We start from the raw sequence: 15832 nt of genomic DNA, 5'->3' as shown, positions 1-15832 counted from the left end.
TCCACTCCCGGCTCTTCCAGTATAAACATAGAGATACCATCAGGGCCCAATGTTTTGGATGATTTAGCGACCCTGATGGCATTTGCAGCACCATCTATTGCAAATTGGGGTGGTTCCTCCTCGGCAAAAACAGATCTAATGTGACGAAGTACTCTTCTCTTCGCCCTGTCACTCTCAAGGTGTTCGTCAGCCTAACGTAGCCAACGAGACTAAGGTCCTGAAACGGATTTTGTCCAAACATACTTGAGGTCTAAAATCAATATTTAGCCTAAAGGCTCAGGGTATAAAAATAAAGTTGCCTGTCTACCCTCATCGAACATTAAATTCTTCAAAGATGAAGTCATATGGATGTGAACTAAACATTTATTAGGAAACTACTCATTTTGTTTATATCGATTAAACTAAATTACGACGATGGGCACTTCAAAGCGGCGTTAGCAATTTAATCCATAGCTTGAAGAAATGTAAAAAGCTGATAAGAAATTTTCAAAATCTGCAAAAGAAAAAAATACAAATATAAGAAACGAAATTAAGTTTGCATGTACCACAACATACCGCCATAAATGTAGGCATTGAAACGGTGGTGAATTTGTAAGCCCTCAAAACATTCGGCTCCGTCGAACGCATAATGAAAAATAATATCATGCGACGGTAAGCGGAATCTCCTTCATACCAATTGTTATAAAATGCCGATGGCATTATGGCATCACTCTGAAAATAATTAAACACTCCTTTTTAACTTTAGTCAAAACGGTAATATGGTTTATGGTTGTCTTGTATAGAGAACTCCTAAAGAAGGCACTTATAGGTCTTCTTTTTATTGGTGGCCTTATATAGGGAAACCCGTGAAGGTCTTCTAAAAATCACTTTAAAAATCCACGCTTAAAGGGCTGTGGATGCCTGAAAAAAATTTCATTAAAAATCCACGCTTAAAGGGCTGTGGATGCCTGAAAAAAATTTCATTAAAAATCCACGCTTAAAGGGCTGTGGATGCCTGAAAAAAATTTCATTAAAAATCCACGCTTAAAGGGCTGTGGATGCCTGAAAAAAATTTCATTAAAAATCCACGCTTAAAGGGCTGTGGATGCCTGAAAAAATTTCATTAAAAATCCACGCTTAAAGGGCTGTGGATGCCTGAAAAAAATTTCATTAAAAATCCACGCTTAAAGGGCTGTGGATGCCTGAAAAAAATTTCATTAAAAATCCACGCTTAAAGGGCTGTGGATGCCTGAAAAAAATTTCATTAAAAATCCACGCTTAAAGGGGTGGGGACGCCTGAAAATTTACTCTTAAAAATCCACGCTTAAAGGGGTGAGGGCGCCTAAAAATTTTACTCTTAAAATCCACGCTTAAAGGGTTGGAGATGACTGAAAAACATTATTTTAAAAATCCACGATTAAAGTGCTGGGGATGCCTGAAAAATTTACTTTAAAAATCCACGATTAAAGTGCTGGGGATGCCTGAAAAATTTACTTTAAAAATCCGCGCTTAACTGGCTAGGAATGCCTGAAAATTTTACTTTAAAAATCCGCGCTTAAATGGCTAGGAATGCCTGAAAAAATTACTTTAAAAATCCATGCTTAAAGGGCTGGGGATGCCTGAAAAAATTACTTTAAAAATCCATGCTTAAAGGGCTGGGGATGCCTGAAAAAATTACTTTAAAAATCCACGCTTAAAGGGCTGGGGATGCCTGAAAAAATTACTTTAAAAATCCGCGCTTAACTGGCTAGGAATGCCTGAAAAATTTACTTTAAAAATCCGCGCTTAAATGGCTAGGAATGCCTGAAAAAATTACTTTAAAAATCCATGCTTAAAGGGCTGGGGATGCCTGAAAAAATTACTTTAAAAATCCATGCTTAAAGGGCTGGGGATGCCTGAAAAAATTACTTTAAAAATCCATGCTTAAAGGGCTGGGGATGCCTGAAAAAATTACTTTAAAAATCCATGCTTAAAGGGCTGGGGATGCCTGAAAAAATTACTTTAAAAATCCACGCTTAAAGGGCTGGGGATGCCTGAAAAAATTACTTTAAAAATCCACGCTTAAAGGGCTGGGGATGCCTGAAAAAATTACTTTAAAAATCCACGCTTAAAGGGCTGGGGATGCCTGAAAAAATTACTTTAAAAATCCACGCTTAAAGGGCTGGGGATGCCTGAAAAAATTACTTTAAAAATCCACGCTTAAAGGGCTGGGGATGCCTGAAAAAATTACTTTAAAAATCCACGCTTAAAGGGCTGGGGATGCCTGAAAAAATTACTTTAAAAATCCACGCTTAAAGGGCTGGGGATGCCTGAAAAAATTACTTTAAAAATCCACGATTAAAGTGCTGGGGATGCCTGAAAAATTTACTTTAAAAATCCGCGCTTAACTGGCTAGGAATGCCTGAAAAATTTACTTTAAAAATCCGCGCTTAAATGGCTAGGAATGCCTGAAAAAATTACTTTAAAAATCCATGCTTAAAGGGCTGGGGATGCCTGAAAAAATTACTTTAAAAATCCATGCTTAAAGAGCTGGGGATGCCTGAAAAAATTACTTTAAAAATCCATGCTTAAAGGGCTGGGGATGCCTGAAAAATTTACTTTAAAAATCCACGCTTAAAGGGCTGGGGATGCCTGAAAAAATTACTTTAAAAATCCGCGCTTAACTGGCTAGGAATGCCTGAAAAATTTACTTTAAAAATCCGCGCTTAAATGGCTAGGAATGCCTGAAAAAATTACTTTAAAAATCCATGCTTAAAGGGCTGGGGATGCCTGAAAAAATTACTTTAAAAATCCATGCTTAAAGGGCTGGGGATGCCTGAAAAAATTACTTTAAAAATCCACGCTTAAAGGGCTGGGGATGCCTGAAAAAATTACTTTAAAAATCCACGCTTAAAGGGCTGGGGATGCCTGAAAAAATTACTTTAAAAATCCACGCTTAAAGGGCTGGGGATGCCTGAAAAAAATACTTTAAAAATCCACGCTTAAAGGGCTGGGGATGCCTGAAAAAATTACTTTAAAAATCCACGCTTAAAGGGCTGGGGATGCCTGAAAAAATTACTTTAAAAATCCACGCTTAAAGGGCTGGGGATGCCTGAAAAAAATACTTTAAAAATCCACGCTTAAAGGGCTGGGGATGCCTGAAAAAAATACTTTAAAAATCCACGCTTAAAGGGCTGGGGATGCCTGAAAAAAATACTTTAAAAATCCACGCTTAAAGGGCTGGGGATGCCTGAAAAAATTACTTTAAAAATCCACGCTTAAAGGGCTGGGGATGCCTGAAAAAATTACTTTAAAAATCCACGCTTAAAGGGCTGGGGATGCCTGAAAAAATTACTTTAAAAATCCACGCTTAAAGGGCTGGGGATGCCTGAAAAAATTACTTTAAAAATCCACGCTTAAAGGGCTGGGGATGCCTGAAAAAATTACTTTAAAAATCCACGCTTAAAGGGCTGGGGATGCCTGAAAAAATTACTTTAAAAATCCACGCTTAAAGGGCTGGGGATGCCTGAAAAAATTACTTTAAAAATCCACGCTTAAAGGGCTGGGGATGCCTGAAAAAATTACTTTAAAAATCCACGCTTAAAGGGCTGGGGATGCCTGAAAAAATTACTTTAAAAATCCACGCTTAAAGGGCTGGGGATGCCTGAAAAAATTACTTTAAAAATCCACGCTTAAAGGGCTGGGGATGCCTGAAAAAATTACTTTAAAAATCCACGCTTAAAGGGCTGGGGATGCCTGAAAAAATTACTTTAAAAATCCACGCTTAAAGGGCTGGGGATGCCTGAAAAAATTACTTTAAAAATCCACGCTTAAAGGGCTGGGGATGCCTGAAAAAATTACTTTAAAAATCCACGCTTAAAGGGCTGGGGATGCCTGAAAAAATTACTTTAAAAATCCACGCTTAAAGGGCTGGGGATGCCTGAAAAAATTACTTTAAAAATCCACGCTTAAAGGGCTGGGGATGCCTGAAAAAATTACTTTAAAAATCCACGCTTAAAGGGCTGGGGATGCCTGAAAAAATTACTTTAAAAATCCACGCTTAAAGGGCTGGGGATGCCTGAAAAAATTACTTTAAAAATCCACGCTTAAAGGGCTGGGGATGCCTGAAAAAATTACTTTAAAAATCCACGCTTAAAGGGCTGGGGATGCCTGAAAAAATTACTTTAAAAATCCACGCTTAAAGGGCTGGGGATGCCTGAAAAAATTACTTTAAAAATCCACGCTTAAAGGGCTGGGGATGCCTGAAAAAATTACTTTAAAAATCCACGCTTAAAGGGCTGGGGATGCCTGAAAAAATTACTTTAAAAATCCACGCTTAAAGGGCTGGGGATGCCTGAAAAAATTACTTTAAAAATCCACGCTTAAAGGGCTGGGGATGCCTGAAAAAATTACTTTAAAAATCCACGCTTAAAGGGCTGGGGATGCCTGAAAAAATTACTTTAAAAATCCACGCTTAAAGGGCTGGGGATGCCTGAAAAAATTACTTTAAAAATCCACGCTTAAAGGGCTGGGGATGCCTGAAAAAATTACTTTAAAAATCCACGCTTAAAGGGCTGGGGATGCCTGAAAAAATTACTTTAAAAATCCACGCTTAAAGGGCTGGGGATGCCTGAAAAAATTACTTTAAAAATCCACGCTTAAAGGGCTGGGGATGCCTGAAAAAATTACTTTAAAAATCCACGCTTAAAGGGCTGGGGATGCCTGAAAAAATTACTTTAAAAATCCACGCTTAAAGGGCTGGGGATGCCTGAAAAAATTACTTTAAAAATCCACGCTTAAAGGGCTGGGGATGCCTGAAAAAATTACTTTAAAAATCCACGCTTAAAGGGCTGGGGATGCCTGAAAAAATTACTTTAAAAATCCACGCTTAAAGGGCTGGGGATGCCTGAAAAAATTACTTTAAAAATCCACGCTTAAAGGGCTGGGGATGCCTGAAAAAATTACTTTAAAAATCCACGCTTAAAGGGCTGGGTATGCCTGAAAAAATTACTTTAAAAATCCACGCTTAAAGGGCTGGGTATGCCTGAAAAAATTACTTTAAAAATCCACGCTTAAAGGGCTGGGGATGCCTGAAAAAATTACTTTAAAAATCCACGCTTAAAGGGCTGGGGATGCCTGAAAAAATTACTTTAAAAATCCACGCTTAAAGGGCTGGGGATGCCTGAAAAAATTACTTTAAAAATCCACGCTTAAAGGGCTGGGGATGCCTGAAAAAATTACTTTAAAAATCCACGCTTAAAGGGCTGGGGATGCCTGAAAAAATTACTTTAAAAATCCACGATTAAAGTGCTGGGGATGCCTGAAAAATTTACTTTAAAAATCCGCGCTTAACTGGCTAGGAATGCCTGAAAAATTTACTTTAAAAATCCGCGCTTAAATGGCTAGGAATGCCTGAAAAAATTACTTTAAAAATCCATGCTTAAAGGGCTGGGGATGCCTGAAAAAATTACTTTAAAAACCCATGCTTAAAGGGCTGGGGATGCCTGAAAAAATTACTTTAAAAATCCATGCTTAAAGGGCTGGGGATGCCTGAAAAAATTACTTTAAAAATCCACGCTTAAAGGGCTGGGGATGCCTGAAAAAATTACTTTACAAATCCGCGCTTAACTGGCTAGGAATGCCTGAAAAATTTACTTTAAAAATCCGCGCTTAAATGGCTAGGAATGCCTGAAAAAATTACTTTAAAAATCCATGCTTAAAGGGCTGGGGATGCCTGAAAAAATTACTTTAAAAATCCATGCTTAAAGGGCTGGGGATGCCTGAAAAAATTACTTTAAAAATCCATGCTTAAAGGGCTGGGGATGCCTGAAAAAATTACTTTAAAAATCCACGCTTAAAGGGCTGGGGATGCCTGAAAAAATTACTTTAAAAATCCACGCTTAAAGGGCTGGGGATGCCTGAAAAAATTACTTTAAAAATCCACGCTTAAAGGGCTGGGGATGCCTGAAAAAATTACTTTAAAAATCCACGCTTAAAGGGCTGGGGATGCCTGAAAAAATTACTTTAAAAATCCACGCTTAAAGGGCTGGGGATGCCTGAAAAAATTACTTTAAAAATCCACGCTTAAAGGGCTGGGGATACCTGAAAAAATTACTTTAAAAATCCACGCTTAAAGGGCTGGGGATGCCTGAAAAAATTACTTTAAAAATCCATGCTTAAAGGGCTGGGGATGCCTGAAAAAATTACTTTAAAAATCCACGCTTAAAGGGCTGGGGATGCCTGAAAAAATTACTTTAAAAATCCGCGCTTAACTGGCTAGGAATGCCTGAAAAAAATACTTTAAAAATCCATGCTTAAAGGGCTGGGGATGCCTGAAAAAATTACTTTAAAAATCCACGCTTAAAGGGCTGGGGATGCCTGAAAAAATTACTTTAAAAATCCACGCTTAAAGGGCTGGGGATGCCTGAAAAAATTACTTTAAAAATCCACGCTTAAAGGGCTGGGGATGCCTGAAAAAATTACTTTACAAATCCGCGCTTAACTGGCTAGGAATGCCTGAAAAATTTACTTTAAAAATCCGCGCTTAAATGGCTAGGAATGCCTGAAAAAATTACTTTAAAAATCCACGCTTAAAGGGCTGGGGATGCCTGAAAAAATTACTTTAAAAATCCGCGCTTAACTGGCTAGGAATGCCTGAAAAATTTACTTTAAAAATCCGCGCTTAAATGGCTAGGAATGCCTGAAAAAATTACTTTAAAAATCCATGCTTAAAGGGCTGGGGATGCCTGAAAAAATTACTTTAAAAATCCATGCTTAAAGGGCTGGGGATGCCTGAAAAAATTACTTTAAAAATCCATGCTTAAAGGGCTGGGGATGTCTGAAAAAATTACTTAAAAATCCACGCTTAAAGGGCTGGGGATGCCTGAAAAAATTACTTTAAAAATCCACGCTTAAAGGGCTGGGGATGCCTGAAAAAATTACTTTAAAAATCCACGCTTAAAGGGCTGGGGATGCCTGAAAAAATTACTTTAAAAATCCACGCTTAAAGGGCTGGGGATGCCTGAAAAAATTACTTTAAAAATCCACGCTTAAAGGGCTGGGGATGCCTGAAAAAATTACTTTAAAAATCCACGCTTAAAGGGCTGGGGATGCCTGAAAAAATTACTTTAAAAATCCATGCTTAAAGGGCTGGGGATGCCTGAAAAAATTACTTTAAAAATCCACGCTTAAAGGGCTGGGGATGCCTGAAAAAATTACTTTAAAAATCCACGCTTAAAGGGCTGGGGATGCCTGAAAAAATTACTTTAAAAATCCACGCTTAAAGGGCTGGGGATGCCTGAAAAAATTACTTTAAAAATCCACGCTTAAAGGGCTGGGGATGCCTGAAAAAATTACTTTAAAAATCCATGCTTAAAGGGCTGGGGATGCCTGAAAAAATTACTTTAAAAATCCACGCTTAAAGGGCTGGGGATGCCTGAAAAAATTACTTTAAAAATCCACGCTTAAAGGGCTGGGGATGCCTGAAAAAATTACTTTAAAATCCACGCTTAAAGGGCTGGGGATGCCTGAAAAAATTACTTTAAAAATCCACGCTTAAAGGGCTGGGGATGCCTGAAAAAATTACTTTAAAAATCCACGCTTAAAGGGCTGGGGATGCCTGAAAAAATTACTTTAAAAATCCACGCTTAAAGGGCTGGGGATGCCTGAAAAAATTACTTTAAAAATCCACGCTTAAAGGGCTGGGGATGCCTGAAAAAATTACTTTAAAAATCCACGCTTAAAGGGCTGGGGATGCCTGAAAAAATTACTTTAAAAATCCACGCTTAAAGGGCTGGGGATGCCTGAAAAAATTACTTTAAAAATCCACGCTTAAAGGGCTGGGGATGCCTGAAAAAATTACTTTAAAAATCCACGCTTAAAGGGCTGGGGATGCCTGAAAAAATTACTTTAAAAATCCACGCTTAAAGGGCTGGGGATGCCTGAAAAAATTACTTTAAAAATCCACGCTTAAAGGGCTGGGGATGCCTGAAAAAATTACTTTAAAAATCCACGCTTAAAGGGCTGGGGATGCCTGAAAAAATTACTTTAAAAATCCACGCTTAAAGGGCTGGGGATGCCTGAAAAAATTACTTTAAAAATCCACGCTTAAAGGGCTGGGGATGCCTGAAAAAATTACTTTAAAAATCCACGCTTAAAGGGCTGGGGATGCCTGAAAAAATTACTTTAAAAATCCACGCTTAAAGGGCTGGGGATGCCTGAAAAAATTACTTTAAAAATCCACGCTTAAAGGGCTGGGGATGCCTGAAAAAATTACTTTAAAAATCCACGCTTAAAGGGCTGGGGATGCCTGAAAAAATTACTTTAAAAATCCACGCTTAAAGGGCTGGGGATGCCTGAAAAAATTACTTTAAAAATCCACGCTTAAAGGGCTGGGGATGCCTGAAAAAATTACTTTAAAATCCACGCTTAAAGGGCTGGGGATGCCTGAAAAAATTACTTTAAAAATCCACGCTTAAAGGGCTGGGGATGCCTGAAAAAATTACTTTAAAAATCCACGCTTAAAGGGCTGGGGATGCCTGAAAAAATTACTTTAAAAATCCACGCTTAAAGGGCTGGGGATGCTTGAAAAAATTACTTTAAAAATCCACGCTTAAAGGGCTGGGGATGCCTGAAAAAATTACTTTAAAATCCACGCTTAAAGGGCTGGGGATGCCTGAAAAAATTACTTTAAAAATCCACGCTTAAAGGGCTGGGGATGCCTGAAAAAATTACTTTAAAAATCCACGCTTAAAGGGCTGGGGATGCCTGAAAAAATTACTTTAAAAATCCACGCTTAAAGGGCTGGGGATGCCTGAAAAAATTACTTTAAAAATCCACGCTTAAAGGGCTGGGGATGCCTGAAAAAATTACTTTAAAAATCCACGCTTAAAGGGCTGGGGATGCCTGAAAAAATTACTTTAAAAATCCACGCTTAAAGGGCTGGGGATGCCTGAAAAAATTACTTTAAAAATCCACGCTTAAAGGGCTGGAAATGCCTGAAAAAATTACTTTAAAAATCCACGCTTAAAGGGCTGGGGATGCCTGAAAAAATTACTTTAAAAATCCACGCTTAAAGGGCTGGGGATGCCTGAAAAAATTACTTTAAAAATCCACGCTTAAAGGGCTGGGGATGCCTGAAAAAATTACTTTAAAAATCCACGCTTAAAGGGCTGGGGATGCCTGAAAAAATTACTTTAAAAATCCACGCTTAAAGGGCTGGGGATGCCTGAAAAAATTACTTTAAAAATCCACGCTTAAAGGGCTGGGGATGCCTGAAAAAATTACTTTAAAAATCCACGCTTAAAGGGTTGAGGATGCCTGAAAAAATTAACTTTAAAAATCCACGCTTAAAGGGTTGAGGATGCCTGAAAAAATTAACTTTAAAAATCCACGCTTAAAGGGTTGAGGATGCCTGAAAAAATTTACTTTAAAAATCCACGCTTAAAGGGTTGAGGATGCCTGAAAAAATTTACTTTAAAAATCCACGCTTAAAGGGTTGAGGATGCCTGAAAAAATTTACTTTAAAAATCCACGCTTAAAGGGTTGAGGATGCCTGAAAAAATTTACTTTAAAAATCCACGCTTAAAGGGTTGAGGATGCCTGAAAAAATTTACTTTAAAAATCCACGCTTAAAGGGTTGAGGATGCCTGAAAAAATTTACTTTAAAAATCCACGCTTAAAGGGTTGAGGATGCCTGAAAAAATTTACTTTAAAAATCCACGCTTAAAGGGTTGAGGATGCCTGAAAAAATTTACTTTAAAAATCCACGCTTAAAGGGTTGAGGATGCCTGAAAAAATTTACTTTAAAAATCCACGCTTAAAGGGTTGAGGATGCCTGAAAAAATTTACTTTAAAAATCCACGCTTAAAGGGTTGAGGATGCCTGAAAAAATTTACTTTAAAAATCCACGCTTAAAGGGTTGAGGATGCCTGAAAAAATTTACTTTAAAAATCCACGCTTAAAGGGTTGAGGATGCCTGAAAAAATTTACTTTAAAAATCCACGCTTAAAGGGTTGAGGATGCCTGAAAAAATTTACTTTAAAAATCCACGCTTAAAGGGTTGAGGATGCCTGAAAAAATTTACTTTAAAAATCCACGCTTAAAGGGTTGAGGATGCCTGAAAAAATTTACTTTAAAAATCCACGCTTAAAGGGTTGAGGATGCCTGAAAAAATTTACTTTAAAAATCCACGCTTAAAGGGTTGAGGATGCCTGAAAAAATTTACTTTAAAAATCCACGCTTAAAGGGTTGAGGATGCCTGAAAAAATTTACTTTAAAAATCCACGCTTAAAGGGTTGAGGATGCCTGAAAAAATTTACTTTAAAAATCCACGCTTAATCCACGCTTAAAGGGTTGAGGATGCCTGAAAAAATTTACTTTAAAAATCCACGCTTAAAGGGTTGAGGATGCCTGAAAAAATTTACTTTAAAAATCCACGCTTAAAGGGTTGAGGATGCCTGAAAAAATTTACTTTAAAAATCCACGCTTAATCCACGCTTAAAGGGTTGAGGATGCCTGAAAAAATTTACTTTAAAAATCCACGCTTAAAGGGTTGAGTATGCCTGAAAAAATTTACTTTAAAAATCCACGCTTAAAGGGTTGAGGATGCCTGAAAAAATTTACTTTAAAAATCCACGCTTAAAGGGTTGAGGATGCCTGAAAAAATTTACTTTAAAAATCCACGCTTAAAGGGTTGAGGATGCCTGAAAAAATTTACTTTAAAAATCCACGCTTAAAGGGTTGAGGATGCCTGAAAAAATTTACTTTAAAAATCCACGCTTAAAGGGTTGAGGATGCCTGAAAAAATTTACTTTAAAAATCCACGCTTAAAGGGTTGAGGATGCCTGAAAAATTTACTTTAAAAATCCACGCTTAAAGGGTTGAGGATGCCTGAAAAAATTTACTTTAAAAATCCACGCTTAAAGGGTTGAGGATGCCTGAAAAAATTTACTTTAAAAATCCACGCTTAAAGGGTTGAGGATGCCTGAAAAAATTTACTTTAAAAATCCACGCTTAAAGGGTTGAGGATGCCTGAAAAAATTTACTTTAAAAATCCACGCTTAAAGGGTTGAGGATGCCTGAAAAAATTTACTTTAAAAATCCACGCTTAAAGGGTTGAGGATGCCTGAAAAAATTTACTTTAAAAATCCACGCTTAAAGGGTTGAGGATGCCTGAAAAAATTTACTTTAAAAATCCACGCTTAAAGGGTTGAGGATGCCTGAAAAAATTTACTTTAAAAATCCACGCTTAAAGGGTTGAGGATGCCTGAAAAAATTTACTTTAAAAATCCACGCTTAAAGGGTTGAGGATGCCTGAAAAAATTTACTTTAAAAATCCACGCTTAAAGGGTTGAGGATGCCTGAAAAAATTTACTTTAAAAATCCACGCTTAAAGGGTTGAGGATGCCTGAAAAAATTTACTTTAAAAATCCACGCTTAAAGGGTTGAGGATGCCTGAAAAAATTTACTTTAAAAATCCACGCTTAAAGGGTTGAGGATGCCTGAAAAAATTTACTTTAAAAATCCACGCTTAAAGGGTTGAGGATGCCTGAAAAAATTTACTTTAAAAATCCACGCTTAAAGGGTTGAGGATGCCTGAAAAAATTTACTTTAAAAATCCACGCTTAAAGGGTTGAGGATGCCTGAAAAAATTTACTTTAAAAATCCACGCTTAAAGGGTTGAGGATGCCTGAAAAAATTTACTTTAAAAATCCACGCTTAAAGGGTTGAGGATGCCTGAAAAAATTTACTTTAAAAATCCACGCTTAAAGGGTTGAGGATGCCTGAAAAAATTTACTTTAAAAATCCACGCTTAAAGGGTTGAGGATGCCTGAAAAAATTTACTTTAAAAATCCACGCTTAAAGGGTTGAGGATGCCTGAAAAAATTTACTTTAAAAATCCACGCTTAAAGGGTTGAGGATGCCTGAAAAAATTTACTTTAAAAATCCACGCTTAAAGGGTTGAGGATGCCTGAAAAAATTTACTTTAAAAATCCACGCTTAAAGGGTTGAGGATGCCTGAAAAAATTTACTTTAAAAATCCACGCTTAAAGGGTTGAGGATGCCTGAAAAAATTTACTTTAAAAATCCACGCTTAAAGGGTTGAGGATGCCTGAAAAAATTTACTTTAAAAATCCACGCTTAAAGGGTTGAGGATGCCTGAAAAAATTTACTTTAAAAATCCACGCTTAAAGGGTTGAGGATGCCTGAAAAAATTTACTTTAAAAATCCACGCTTAAAGGGTTGAGGATGCCTGAAAAAATTTACTTTAAAAATCCACGCTTAAAGGGTTGAGGATGCCTGAAAAAATTTACTTTAAAAATCCACGCTTAAAGGGTTGAGGATGCCTGAAAAAATTTACTTTAAAAATCCACGCTTAAAGGGTTGAGGATGCCTGAAAAAATTTACTTTAAAAATCCACGCTTAAAGGGTTGAGGATGCCTGAAAAAATTTACTTTAAAAATCCACGCTTAAAGGGTTGAGGATGCCTGAAAAAATTTACTTTAAAAATCCACGCTTAAAGGGTTGAGGATGCCTGAAATAATTTACTTTAAAAATCCACGCTTAAAGGGTTGAGGATGCCTGAAAAAATTTACTTTAAAAATCCACGCTTAAAGGGTTGAGGATGCCTGAAAAAATTTACTTTAAAAATCCACGCTTAAAGGGTTGAGGATGCCTGAAAAAATTTACTTTAAAAATCCACGCTTAAAGGGTTGAGGATGCCTGAAAAAATTTACTTTAAAAATCCACGCTTAAAGGGTTGAGGATGCCTGAAAAAATTTACTTTAAAAATCCACGCTTAAAGGGTTGAGGATGCCTGAAAAAATTTACTTTAAAAATCCACGCTTAAAGGGTTGAGGATGCCTGAAAAAATTTACTTTAAAAATCCACGCTTAAAGGGTTGAGGATGCCTGAAAAAATTTACTTTAAAAATCCACGCTTAAAGGGTTGAGGATGCCTGAAAAAATTTACTTTAAAAATCCACGCTTAAAGGGTTGAGGATGCCTGAAAAAATTTACTTTAAAAATCCACGCTTAAAGGGTTGAGGATGCCTGAAAAAATTTACTTTAAAAATCCACGCTTAAAGGGTTGAGGATGCCTGAAAAAAATTACTTTAAAAATCCACGCTTAAAGGGTTGAGGATGCCTGAAAAAATTTACTTTAAAAATCCACGCTTAAAGGGTTGAGGATGCCTGAAAAAAATTACTTTAAAAATCTACGCTTAAAGGGTTGAGGATGCCTGAAAAAATTTACTTTAAAAATCCACGCTTAAAGGGTTGAGGATGCCTGAAAAAATTTACTTTAAAAATCCACGCTTAAAGGGTTGAGGATGCCTGAAAAAATTTACTTTAAAAATCCACGCTTAAAGGGTTGAGGATGCCTGAAAAAATTTACTTTAAAAATCCACGCTTAAAGGGTTGAGGATGCCTGAAAAAATTTACTTTAAAAATCCACGCTTAAAGGGTTGAGGATGCCTGAAAAAATTTACTTTAAAAATCCACGCTTAAAGGGTTGAGGATGCCTGAAAAAATTTACTTTAAAAATCCACGCTTAAAGGGTTGAGGATGCCTGAAAAAATTTACTTTAAAAATCCACGCTTAAAGGGTTGAGGATGCCTGAAAAAATTTACTTTAAAAATCCACGCTTAAAGGGTTGAGGATGCCTGAAAAAATTTACTTTAAAAATCCACGCTTAAAGGGTTGAGGATGCCTGAAAAAATTTACTTTAAAAATCCACGCTTAAAGGGTTGAGGATGCCTGAAAAAATTTACTTTAAAAATCCACGCTTAAAGGGTTGATGATGCCTGAAAAAATTTACTTTAAAAATCCACGCTTAAAGGGTTGGGGATGCCTGAAAAAATGTTCTTTAAAATTCCCTAACCATCAGTAAGGGTCTTCTTATAAAAAGACTCAGGTCTTCTGTAAGAGGCCGGGTCTTTGTATGGCTGACCATTGCAACTTCCTTCAACTTACCGCCTCTGTAAATTGTTCACCATTATAACAAATGAAAAACGTGAATACCAAAAATGACAACAAGCCCACCGAATATTTAAAGGTGTGGGCCATGCTTAACATGACCATTGAGCAGGCCATCATGCAAATGGCTATCGAAGATGTTATAAAATTCACCAAAAATGAAATATTGAAAATTTCATTTATTTCCTTTGAATATCTGCAAAGAGATCGAAACAGAAGTGCTCGTCATTTGGTACATAATTTCAATCCATAACTCCCCTCTCCACACTCTTTACCTTAACAACTTTGTGTGATAAATAATTAAATATTTCAGTTGTTCATTTGCTCCCACCGAACCGGCATCCAGGCTGCTCAAGGCATTTGTCAAATAGTCGAAATGCATTTGCATTTGGGTGATGAAAAAACACAGCATAAATTCTCCGGCCATTATAAAGCCAACGCCTGTCAACGACGATTGTACCTGACACACATATGAGGTAATAAAATTCCACCATGTCTTGGCATTATCCTTTGTTTGCCACGGATACCAGGTGTTCGATTGATAGCGATATTTAATCTCCTGGTCGGGGGAGAGTAATTCATACAATATTTCACCAATTGGCAGGGAATTGTAAAAGCAAAAGGCAAAGATGAAGAACTTCGTTGTTCGGCGCATTAAGCGCTGTGAGCTTTGAGCAAAGTGGTGGACACGATAAAGGGCTACGGTGGCTGGAAAGAAAGAAAACACAAATATGATGATGGTAATATATATAATACTAAAAACGAAGTAGGCCTCTAATAATTCCTTTTAGCGTCTTTACGATATTTTCTAAATATTCCCTCTATATTGCCCTCTTTATCCTCTTTGTACTTTGCAATCTCGGCTTACCCAATTGTTCATGTTCCCGCGGGAAAATCTCATCTAATTCCTCCAACAACAATGTTATACGTTCCCGATGCGAAAATAGTACAAACATCTTACACATCGCCACCATTGTCAAGCCCATTATGCCACAAGTTTCAGATATTTTTGCCACCATTTCAACATCATCAAATATTTCACTGAGCTGTGGCAACAACAAATAGGTCAACATGCCAATATTTTGATAAATTAAATTCACAGCGCCGAAAACGAACCACACTTTCATTAGCAACGATTCCATAAGGCCACCACACCTGGTGGTGGTCTGTTGATTCACATCCACATCAAGTGTACCACTCCAACGGAACGGCTGTACCATGGCCAATTTGAAGGCTATATTTGGATAAAGCATAAAATCTTGCAGACGATAGGAGGAGAACATTTTCGTTGGTCGGTTGAATGGTTGTCTGGTATGTGGTCTAAAGGCCTGTTGATTGCTTGGGGTTTTTGTGGCTTCTGTCTGACTTTTTGTAATTTTTTTCTTCCTTCCTATGGTTTTGGTTTAGCGCCTGTAAAGTGTAACTGAAGAATGCTTTGTAACGTTTGAGGGATTTCTTAGCCAATCAATGGTTTTTGTGGTTTTGTGTGTGCTTTTCGAAAGCCAATTAGCTTGAATAATGTGTGGGAAACAGATTTTGCTAATGGCGAAATTGGCGGAATGTTGGCCATCGGTTTGAGGTTTTTGAAGAGTTGCCAATTTAAAGTTAAAGAAATTTGAAAATTTAAATAATGTTATCATTACAACTGTTCACATATGAAATGTCAAATTTCTTTGAAGGAAAATTAATTTTCCCAACAACATAAAGAATATATTTTTGGCATTAAATATCCATATACATATGTCGATATGCCTTGATTAATCCCATATGTTTCAAACTGACAAGCCTATTTGAAATGCTTTTTTGGTTAAGTGATTTTTAACGATTATTTGTAATTTTTAAAGTCCACTAATAATTTATTCCCATTCATATCAAAAATATTTATTCACAATTTTTCA

At 36.9% G+C, this 15832-nt stretch overlaps 1 protein-coding gene across 1 annotated transcript; it reads right to left on the bottom strand.

Moving 5' to 3' along the window:
• Positions 1-345: 345 nt before the first annotated feature.
• Or69a (Odorant receptor 69a) lies at positions 346-15380 on the bottom strand. The gene is made up of 5 exons (XM_073981507.1): positions 14803-15380; positions 14210-14642; positions 13932-14130; positions 556-711; positions 346-493 (listed from the first exon to the last, which is right to left on the bottom strand). Exons 1-5 carry the CDS (start codon positions 15215-15217, stop codon positions 443-445), a joined length of 1254 nt encoding a protein of 417 aa, XP_073837608.1. The 5' UTR covers positions 15218-15380; the 3' UTR covers positions 346-442.
• Between the last annotated feature and the right edge of the window lie 452 nt (positions 15381-15832).

Source organism: Musca autumnalis, unplaced genomic scaffold (genome assembly GCF_047663935.1).
Source record: "Musca autumnalis isolate F117 unplaced genomic scaffold, ASM4766393v1 scaffold_4, whole genome shotgun sequence".
Lineage (NCBI taxonomy): Eukaryota > Metazoa > Arthropoda > Insecta > Diptera > Muscidae > Musca > Musca autumnalis.
This window is presented reverse-complemented; position numbering and strand designations above follow the sequence as displayed.